General features: G+C 30.3%; 1 protein-coding gene across 1 annotated transcript in view; it reads right to left on the bottom strand.

Moving 5' to 3' along the window:
• Positions 1–4662: 4662 nt before the first annotated feature.
• Positions 4663–11503, bottom strand: part of LOC117178151 — an 8666-nt gene continuing 1825 nt past the window's right edge. The window contains exons 2-4 of the mRNA XM_033369414.1: positions 7128–7274; positions 6988–7052; positions 4663–6912 (exon numbers count right to left, since the gene is read on the bottom strand). Coding sequence (XP_033225305.1) covers positions 6397–6912; positions 6988–7052; positions 7128–7274 — 728 coding nt within the window. The 3' untranslated portion in view covers positions 4663–6396. The remainder of the gene's footprint in view (positions 6913–6987; positions 7053–7127; positions 7275–11503) is intronic.

Genomic DNA, 11503 nt, shown 5'->3' with positions numbered 1-11503 from the left:
TGGAAAATTTAACAGTTTAGTATAATTTTCAAGTATTTGGTAGAAAATTCAACTGATTTGTAGAAAATTAGTTTTTTGTTTAAAAATAATTTTTTGTAATAAAGATTTAACTATTTAATTTTTTGTTAAAAATTAAAGTGTTTGGTTTATATTGTATGTAACTTATTGAAAATTTGTCTTTTTTAGTAGTAAAGTAATATTGTTAATTGGAGATTCAACTATTCGGTTAAAAATCTATTTATTTTGTTTAAGATTCGCCTTTTTGTAGAAAATTAATTTTCTTTGATGAAAATTCATCTTTTTGGATGAAAATTGAAGAATTTAGTTAAGAGTTACCGCTTTGCAGTAAACTACTCTTCTTTTGGCCTGAAAATTCAACTTTTTGAATGACATTATTATTTTTCTTTATTGACAAATTGATGCAAATTATCCATTATTACCCCTGAAACTCTGAGTGATGGAAGTGTTGTGGAAATGGTAAGTGTTACATATTAATTGCTTTGGAAGATCTAATTGTTTGTAAAGTTTTTCTTCTTTTAAAAATATTATTTTATTGTTAAAATTAACTGTGAATAATGGACATTATTGAATAAATTCATTAAAAAATTTGCTTTAAGACGAAAAGAGAATTTCTATTAAACTTGTTTATAAAATTAACATGAACTAAATGAAGGTATTCAAGATAAAAAATAAAAGTTGTTAAAAATGATTTATAAAACCGAGAAAAATATTTTATTGCCGATTATAATTAGTTTCGGAAAAGAACCCTGCGAGAAATTTTAAAATAAATAATTCACAATTTTCATTATTTATTTAACAATAGTTTTTTGGGTTTAGTGTTTTTATCTCCCACTTTAGGTAAAAGTTGGCAGCTGTTATTCAATCCTAATGCTGTAAGGCTTACTTTATTAACTGAAAGATTCTCTGTAAATGTCACTGGTACGTTACTTTTAAATAACTTTTATTTAGGAATTATAAAATCATTATTTTGGTTAACGATAGATTTTCACAAATAAATGTTTAAATAATAAAAATGTACTAATGATATTTGCAGAGAAAATTAGTTATAATTAACATTAGCATATTTTCCTTGATTTTATTAATCAGTTTTAACAACGTTCATTGTTGAATTTAAAATAACATATGTTAATAAATTTATTAATGAATAATAATATAACTAAAAAAAGGTATACCTACAACTTAGATATTATTTTATTGAGTTTACCTACCACGTTTTTAAGAAGTTAATTAAAAAACATGATTTGTTTATTGAAATATTTGAAAAAATTAGTATTATTTTATATAATATAATAAAAAATATAATAAAATTTAGACTATTTTCTTTTCGGATATTTAAAAATGGCACAAATAATTATATGTCTAATTTAATTGCGTATGAATAATAATTTGTGGGTTAATTGGAACGCACAGGGATTTACGTATAAAGAAGCGAATTTTACGATTGACGCAACTTATTTTTAATTACCAAGATTTAAAAAATCTTGAAGATCATTATCCTTTCCCCAGAACTATCAGAAAATGGTTTTTATTTTAGAGAAATTTTTTCTTAAGATTTCGTCTTGCATTATTTGAATTCTCAGCCAACTGCATAGCTGGCGCCGCCACACGGCGGCCGTTAACTCTCATAACAATGCATGAGAAATATTTTGTACAGGCCTCCAGAAAAGTGGCATGTGGCTGGTGCGAACTTCCGGTATTGGAGTTGACTATACCCGTCAGTGCGTGGTGAAAGGCAGCGTTGCACGAATGGACAGTTAAATTTCGTAACGACAGGATTAGGAGTTTGGTGAACAAATTTGAATATATTCGCAGTATTCATTTTTTAATTCGTCTCACTTTATTTAAATGATTATAATCAAAAAATCATTTTCCGACACTTGTAGAATACTTAGGCTGCACTTTGGTTAGTTTCCCAGTAGGCACAAAGTTTGGCGACATCGTTACGACATATTTACGACAACTTTACGACACCCTATGTCCATGTCGTTAAGATGTCTTCACGATATCGTAAATAAGTCGTATGACCTGACGAAGTCTTTACGATATCGCAAAGACACCGGAACGACATGGACATGGGATGTCGTAAAGATGTCGTAAAGACGTCACCAAATTTTGTGCCCACTGGGTTATACTTTATAGTGAACACTTAGCCAAGTTCAGTGATTGATTTTTCTTGAACAAACCTTTAGTTTCTGTCGACCCTGATGAGACTTAAAAAATTGTAAAAAAACACTGTAAAGTATAAAATAACCAAAGTAAATCCTATGTATTCGGTAAGGGTATATAAATGATTTTTTGGTTAAAATCATTTAAATAAAGTTAAACGGTTTAAAAAATGAACACCGCAAGGATTTTCAAATTTATGGATGAAATTTTTTCGGTGAACCAACACGCAACCGTTTAACATATCACATATGTCAAATAAATATTTTCGTCAGATAAATATGAGCTTTCTTCAGATGAAAGTGTTGCAGAATTTTTATCAAATTTGAAGATAAAATTTATTCCTGGGGTTTACTGTGAATGTACGCCTAGATAAAGCTCTGCTAATTATTGTTTCTATGGCAGTTTTGCACAATATTTTGAGATCCCAGTAGGCACAAAATTTGGGGACGTCTTTACATCTTTGCGACAACTTTACGACATCTTTGCGACAACTTTACGACATCTTTGCGACAACTTTACGACATCCTATGTCCATGTCATTAAGTCATCTTTACGATATCGTAAATATGTCGTTTGATCAGACGATGTCTTTACGATATCGTAAAGACATTGTAACGACATGGACATAGGATGTCATAACGATGTCATAAAGACGTCGTCAAATTTTGTGCTTAATGGGATCTGGTTAACCGGTTGATCCGAACGACAACTTGGATCAACTTCCAATACCATTGGAGGACTTAATTCAGCGCGGGCAAATGAAAAATGGGTCAGGGTAGCGTCCCATGATTGCAGAATTGCGTAATGCATCAAATCACTAGAAATTTCAGCCAATCACAGTATTTCTCTGAATAACTAGAAGAATATTATTGGCTGAAATATCTAGTAAATTGACGCAAAACGCAATTCGGCAAACATGGGACGCCACCCTTAGTTGAAAAGCAGCAAGACATCGATTAAGGCAGGGGGGGGGGGGTAAAGGTTTCAGCGTAAAAAAACACTCTTGTGAATTTTTTTAAGAGCATCCTAGTGGGCACAAAGTTTGGCGACGTCTTTACGATATCGTTAGGACATCTTTACGACAACTATACGACATCCTATGTCCATGTCTTTAAGGTGTCTTTACGATATCGTAAATAAGCCGTATGATCTGATGATGTCTTTACGTTATTGCAAAGACACCGAAACGACATAGACATAGGATGTCGTAAAGATGTAAAGACGTCGCTGAACTTTGTGCCCACTGGGATGGATTGAGAAAATGTATTTAAACTTTTTGTACAATATTAAGTTTACTTTTGGCAATATTCTGTCATTTTTCCATTTAAAAATATTTAAAAACAAGCCGGTGACAGAGATTGTACGAGAACATCGTGGAAAAAATCAAATTGCATAAAAAATTTTTGGTGGTCATCTAAAGTATAATCTCCTTATTTTCCACGAAAAATTCCACCATTTTGGGGGTGGAAAACACCCTTAATGTAAAAAAATAATTTTCAACTAAACGTTGGGGGGAGGTTTTTTATATGAAGAAAATGTGTACCAAGTTTGAATTGAATCAGTAAAATAGTTTTAAAATGGCAGTGAAAACGTGCTTTGAAAAAGTAGTTTTGAGAAAAACGTGTTTAAAGTTTTAGAAGCCCGCAACTGTCAGTGCTGTAGTGTTAGAGGAGAGGAAACTAACTAGAGATTATAATTCTATTGTTTACTTTAAAAAAAAAACAGAAAACAGACAACCAAATCATCTCTATATAATACATTTATTGTTAATAAAATTGTTAACTTATGATAAAACTTATGATGAGAAATGACATCAAATAATCGATATACTATTATACGTACTTCCGATAATTACTATCTTTGGGATTTTCTGTGAAGCTAAAAAAATAAGAGAATATTTACAAGTTATGCAGCAAAAGGCACGTCGTTTGGCATAGTAAAAAATTAGTTTTTATCACATTCGGATCGAAAATTTTGTTTTTTATATAATATAATCTAACAATAATACTATAAAATAATAATAGAATACCCAGCGGGGGATGATATTGCTCCTCGAAGAAAATAAGCGTTGATAATATTGGATGTTACTTTTGGCTTTAGGGGTAGGATAAATATTAAAATAAAAACATCTGTTGTCTTTACAATAATTAAGCAAAATAATTCAGTTTGTGGTATAATCTAAAAAAATGAAATGTGTTGTTCCCACGATAATAGGACAAATTAATGAAGTTTGGAGTATTATTCTTTAATTTATAACAATTGCACTAGATCCTTATATTATATTACAAATTTGATTAATTTATCCGATTATTGTAAGAACACATTTATTATTTTTTGCATTCTTTGAAATATTACTCAGAACATTCACGACTGTAGTAAAACAAATTAGAAATAATTTCCTTATTAAGACTACATTTGTGTTCGTAAAATGTAGCTCTGACAAAAAATGGTTCAATAACAATCATTTGAATTATTTATTCTAAACCTAAAGCCAAAATGAGGATCCAATATTATAAACGATTAATAAAATAATATTATAGATAATAATACTATGGTTATGAGTAGATATTTGTTCATATTTGGACATACCTGTTAGAGCAGATCGAAACAAAAATTGTTTATACATAATATAAATAATAATACTTTGGTCATTAGCGATCCGTCTTTAAACCTATGGCGAGGAATCTTATTACTTGCACCTCCCAGTGATTAACGCGTTAGAAAAATAGAAAAAGTGTTTTTTTTTTTAAATTTTAACAAAAAATAAGGAATGAAGGGGTTAAACCACTGAAGAATTTTAAAAAAATCGAAATTTATTGTAGGCTGAAAAGGTGTTTCAGGATCTTAAAAATAATATACCAAAAGATGGAGGACAGAAAAAGTCTAAATGAAATCGCTTTCTCTGAACTGGTCGGAAACATAAATCAAACAAATACTCTCCAATCGATATGAATTTTTTTTAAATATATCCAAAATTGCCTTCTCCAGCGACGTAAGCAGGTTTTTTTATACTACACAGTTTTTTTTATAACTAATTTTGTAACGATTTTTTCATGAAATTTTAAACTCTTTTTCTCAAAAAGTGCACCATGTCGCGAAAAATCTATATATTGAAAAAAATCCTGCGCACGTCTCTTGCTGTTGTTCTATAGAATCGAAAAAACTTTGGATTTTTGATCCAGGTCAAAAATTGCAAGAGTCAGCATTCCTGGCGTGGACACCTAAAAAAAATGCGCAGCCGCCATTTTGTCATGAACGAATTTGAAAAAAAATATTCTCTGCACTTTATTATTAGCATTATAAATCCCAGTTTACAAAATATCGATTGATCTCTTTATTAGGCCAAAAAAATTCCCGAAATATGCCTATTTTGTCGTGCTCTACAGTGATTTAACCCCTAAGGGCCGATTCCACCAGCTGTGGTTAAATCCATGATTAACTAATCATGATTATTTTTTAATCGGCGGTTTAATCACGCTTAACTTGTGACGTGTTCCACCATACATTTTTTACTTCTGGTTAGCCAACCGTATGCTCTGTTCGCAATAAGTTTAGTTTCTGCGTGATTCTGTTGTAATGGTGATTCTGATTCGCTGATTTCGAACTTGTATTCGCGCGCAAAATATACCTCGACTGCTCACGAAGCACGAACGGCGACGTGTTTTTTTATGCACATTGTTTCCAAATAAATGGATAGGAATTAGTTATCGATTGAAATTGAATATAAGTTGTGTGAGTACAAGATATCGTTATAAATTCGATCAATATTTCACACTATACTTGAAATTCAACTTGGAGGTTATGTTCACTCCCGTTAAGCACTGATTTACTCGCTAACCAGCCAAAAATGGCCGTTTAAGTTGGTCGATGATTAGACTTCTTTAATCATATTTTAAAAGTTGGTGGAATACAATCTGCTGATTAAACTAAGTTAATCAATGATTAGAATTTAATCACAGCTGGTGGAATCGGCCCTTAATCTAATAGTAAAAATAATATAGGATAATAATTTGAACTAAAGACTATCCTAGAAAATAAATTCTTACTTAAGAAAATAGCTTGAAACTAGAGTAGGGCAAAATTCTGCTGGACACTAAAGAGGACAATATTTCCTGTAGAAAGGAAGAAATGAAGATATGTATAATTAAAGCACTGATTCTGTTACCGCTAGTGGTACAAGTAAATGGCATTCTGTCTTTCGCTCCCCTTTTATTTGAGCCCTAATTCCTTTTTTAATTTCAGCACCTGAAGATCCAATAGCTCGACCTCTTTCATTTTTTTTCTCATATCCACTTCATGAAGTTCCTGGCGCCGTTTGCTCTCATCCTCCAATCTTTGCTTGTAACATCTGACCAGTTCCACTTTGGCTTTCACAAGCTCCTTTGCTTCTACATTCTCACGTAAAACGGGCCGCCGTCTCTTGCAATGTTGTACCGTTTCATCTTCCTCGGAAATTGTTCGGTTCCGCACATCCTTTTCACTCCCAGAAGAGGCAGATGTCGAAGTTGCAGAGAAACTAGGTCGCTCAGGCTTTTCTTTTGCTGAGCCACCAACACACAAATTCACTCGCAGATCATCCGATTTCCTATTATATAGGATTTTCGGCAAGTATTCGCCCCATTTCTCCTTCGAAGTATTCTGGACACCTGTGGATGATTTTATAGGGGATGCTGGTGGAAATATAATTTTTGGGGATGGACTTAGCGGATCTGATGTTTCGAGTGCCTGTAAAAGTAAAAACGCAATGTAAGAAAAAAACAGAAACAATCGAATAATTGTTTCATATAGAACTGGACAAACCTCTTCCTTGTAAGTAAAAACTACGCTTGGCTCAGGTTCAGGCACGGCGGAAAATTCGATTTCACCTGGAACAAAACATTGTGTATATGAATATAAAAAATTACAGGAGTAATTATTTATTCATGCGATGTCCTACTTACTGAGCTCTACATCAGAATGTACTTCACTTGGAACATTTGCATCTCCATCGAACTGGTTGAAAAGTCCCACAACAGATGGTCCCATGATGCTGATCACCTTTTGGTCAGTGAGTGAAGGATCTCCATTTCTATTTATTTCGCCTTCACCTTCATTAAAATCGAGAAGCTTATCAAAATACATTTTATATCAAATGACCACGAGGTAGATGACCCAGTAATCGCGACTTAAAGAGATTTCGTTGAGTTAAAATGTTCAGAAAATTATATTGGGTAGGATAATTTGAAAGTGTTGATAATAATTTAAACATGGAAATTCCTAGAATAATGTAAAAATGTGGTTTATAACAGGCGTAAAGCTAGTTTTAATTTATAATAAATGAAAAGACGAAATGCACTGGTAGACCAGGAGAGGTGATTTGGAATCCGTTCATCCCAGTCGGGACAAAATTTGGCGACGTCTTTACGACATCGTTACGACATATTTACGACAACTTTACGACATCCAATGTCCATGCCGTTTCAGTGGCTTTGTGATGTCGTAAAGACAACCTCAGATCATACGACTGATTTACGATATCGTAAAGAGACCTTAACGACATGGCCACAGGATGTCGTAAAGTTGTCGTAAAGGTGTCGTAATGATGTCGTAAAGATGTGCGCATTTCATACAAATAAACAATATGATGCGATTACTGGGGTAACAACGCTTTTCTGATGTCCCAGTAATCGTCGTTGAGTATTTCTGGCACAAAAAATATGCTAAATGAAAATTACATATGTTTTAAAAAACATAATTTATTTTTAATTATCAGAAAAAAGATTTTCCTTAAATGATTTTTTTAAACCACTTGCATGCATTTTCAATACAAATAAAGTGGTTTTACGAGGTACACTGTCCAATGTTTCTAAAAAATCTTCTGTTATTGTGTTTTTATGGTGAAAATGCTTATTTCGGACATTTATGCCCAAATCGCACGATTACTGGGCCGGGTACAATTATTACCAATAGGATATATTTACGTATCCTAATGGCTTATTTACCAAATTCTCGTCGTTTACCAGTAGTTTACTACCCAGTGGGCACAAAATTTGGCGACGTCTTAACGACATCATTACGACAACTTTACGACATCCTATGCCCATGTCGTTAAGTCGTCTTTATGATATTGTAAATATGTCTCATGATCTGACGATGTCTTTACGATGTCATAAAAACAACTTAACGACATGGACATAAGATGTCGTAAAGTTGTAGTAAAGATGTCGTAAATAAGTCGCCAAATTTTGTGTCCAATGGGTAGTGCTCGTCGTTAAAAATCACTTTATTTATATTCATAATGGGTGGATGCCTTTAGCTTTGGCGATATGGCAAAGGTGTCAATTTTTGATATTTAACTAACGTGATGCGGATAAGGTTGAAAATTGGTGTACATGTAGAGGATTACATTAGAAATAGCACTACGCATTGTGAGGCACTTAGATGGATGTAAAAGTGTTGTCAGGCAGCTTCGAAGCCGCTGGAAATTCCGGTGAAATTCTTTGAACTTGATTTTACAGGGAAAAGTTTGACACAAAATTTGGCCCACTGCCTCAGCCACTTTTAGTTAAAACAATAACTTATTCTCCTATAAATTATAATAAAGAGAGTCACGTTCTCAGCTTCTGTTTATCGTAGAAGGTTGTAATAAAGTTAAATATGATTCTAAAAATTAAACAACAAAATCGTTTCACTTTAAAATATCCATTATTTATTATTATTCAACTTTAAATTTTGTCGTTAAAATATTTACGATCTTTATTATTGTGACGAAAGTTATTGGTGTAGGAATTACAAATGCTTGGTGGTGTATTTTTAATGCAGTTCTATAACGTATCCTCGGCGGTACTATTATGCTATTTTGAAAAAGAAATTGTTGAGCTTCGTAACAATTAGAGCAATATATTACAAAAATTGAAAAATACTATTAATTAATAAATTAATGATATAAATAAATACATACACACACACACACACACATATATATATATAAATCAGAGTGGTCCAAAAAACGCTTTTCGAGCTACAAGTCCTATAAAATTTTCCGTTTTCGGATAAAGAAAACCGTAATTTCTATTCTTTCGAAATGTTAAAATTAACACGCCCCACCAGGAACTTCGAAATCCCATTCAATTACCATGGAAAAATGTTGAATTTTCGAATTATTATTACTTTTTAGCAATTTCTGTCGTCTTTTGTATACAAATAATTACTAATGGACCATTTTAATATTTACCATGACTTTTTAAACAATTTTCAATGGTTCAAACCAATATAAATTATTTTAACAATTATTTATTACCAAAAAATAAAAAAAGTTATCATTACTTGCTCAAGTTTTTTTTCCCGATAACTAAAATACATGATATAAAATAGAACACATACAATTATGTTTCTCACTATATACTGTATAGAAAGAGTATATTAACCACTCCAGTGGGCACAAAATTTGGCGACGTCTTTACGACATCTTTACGACAACTTTACGACATCCTATGTCCATGTCGTAAAGTTGTCGTAAAGATATCATAAAGACGTCGCCAAATTTTGTGCCCACTGGGACTTTTGCATTGTTTGTACATATTTCATTTGTTTAGATAATTAATTTTCCAAAAAAACTTTAAAAATAGTATTTTTTGTGTTAAACCTAATTTTCGAATGATTTCGAGATTTAGCAAATTCTGCTAAAAGCTTTATGTTATTGTTTTTACAATTAACTATTATCTTTTTCTTAAAATTTACTACTCCCCGAAATCATTCAATCTTATGTTTGTCTTAGAAAAAATATTTTATAAAAATAATTGTTTAAACAAATATTATTTTTCTTCAAACAATTAAAAAATTATCAGTATATTCTTTTCATACACTAAGCAGTCAGAAATATAATATTCTGTCTTCTATTTTATTTCATTTCATTTGTATATAGTTATCGTAAAAAAAATACTTGAGCAAATAAGGATTGTTAAAACGAAAAGAAATTTATTAAACATTAAAAGAAATATATCAAAATTATCTAATTATTCGCCAAAACGTAGCAGAGGATACTAATTTGAAAATAAAGTTGATATGTGGCTCAATTTTTAGAAATTTTAAAAATAGACAATAGACAATTGTTTAATTAAGTACATAGTTTTTTTTAGAAAAATTTAATACTCAACACAATGACAAAATACTGCATTTTAATAAGAAAATACGATTATTTTAAAAAATTTGTTTGTAAATAAAAAATTGTACATTAGTACAATTTTCGAAACGAAAACTTTTTATTGGGTGTCTTGCCTTGTAGCTAGAAAAGCGTTTTTTGGATAACCTGAATTTTATATACACACACACACACACAGAATTAATAATATAATTAAATTCTGAGAATTAAGAACAAGAAAATAAGTATTATCAGTTTTTTCTTAAATTTATAAAAATATAAGCTTCGTAAGATGCTTGAAAAATTTAAAAACAGATGTTTAAATATTTCAGACGTGTCAGAAAAAAAATCTAAAAGATTTTAAAGACATATTTTATTTTATAGAATTTGACAAAATATCATGAAAAATAAATATTTCCTAAATCTTCGAAAATGTTTCCCGATTTGAAAAGTTTTAAAAGTCTTAAATTCCTAAAAACATTTTTAACTGACCCAAAATTTTCTCAAAATTTTCAAATATCATTTAAAAGGATTAAAAATTATCTTAAAATCTTCTAAATTTTCTCAGATATTTTATGAATATTTTTTCTATTTTTTTAAATTATTGTTTTGTAAGCAATTTCATGAGAAAATTGACAAACGATAAAAAAACATTTTAAATTACTTCCTAAAATTTTTAAAACGAATGTAAAAGATTTTGAAGCAAACTTTTGCTATTCTTCCATATTATATAATCTTAGAAAAAAAACTAAATTAAAGAGATATTCCGAAGTTTTTAAACGATTAAAAAATAATTCAAACTTTTGCAGATTTTTTTTTTAATTTTGTAAAGTTTCACGAAAATGAAACACATTTTTTCAGGTTCCTAGGTAAAAGAAAAATAATTTTTTATTTAGAAAAATTCAATTTTAAAGATTACTTAAAAATGTTTAAAAGATTATTAAAAAAGAATCTCAAAAGAAATTTAAGGCAATTTCGAAAACTTTGAAAACGTTATAAGAAATTCATGAAAAATTTTAATAACTTTTAGAGATTATAAGATTTAAAAGTTTTCAATCATATCAAACGATTTCCTAAAATTTCGAGAAGAGTTTACAAGATTATAAAGCAAAATGTTACAATTTCATTAGATTACAAAATAAAAACAAATGAAAAATCGAGTAAATTCAAGAAATATATAGCAGAATAGAAGATATT

This window comes from Belonocnema kinseyi, chromosome 8 (assembly GCF_010883055.1).
Source record: "Belonocnema kinseyi isolate 2016_QV_RU_SX_M_011 chromosome 8, B_treatae_v1, whole genome shotgun sequence".
Classification (NCBI taxonomy): domain Eukaryota; kingdom Metazoa; phylum Arthropoda; class Insecta; order Hymenoptera; family Cynipidae; genus Belonocnema; species Belonocnema kinseyi.
This window is presented reverse-complemented; position numbering and strand designations above follow the sequence as displayed.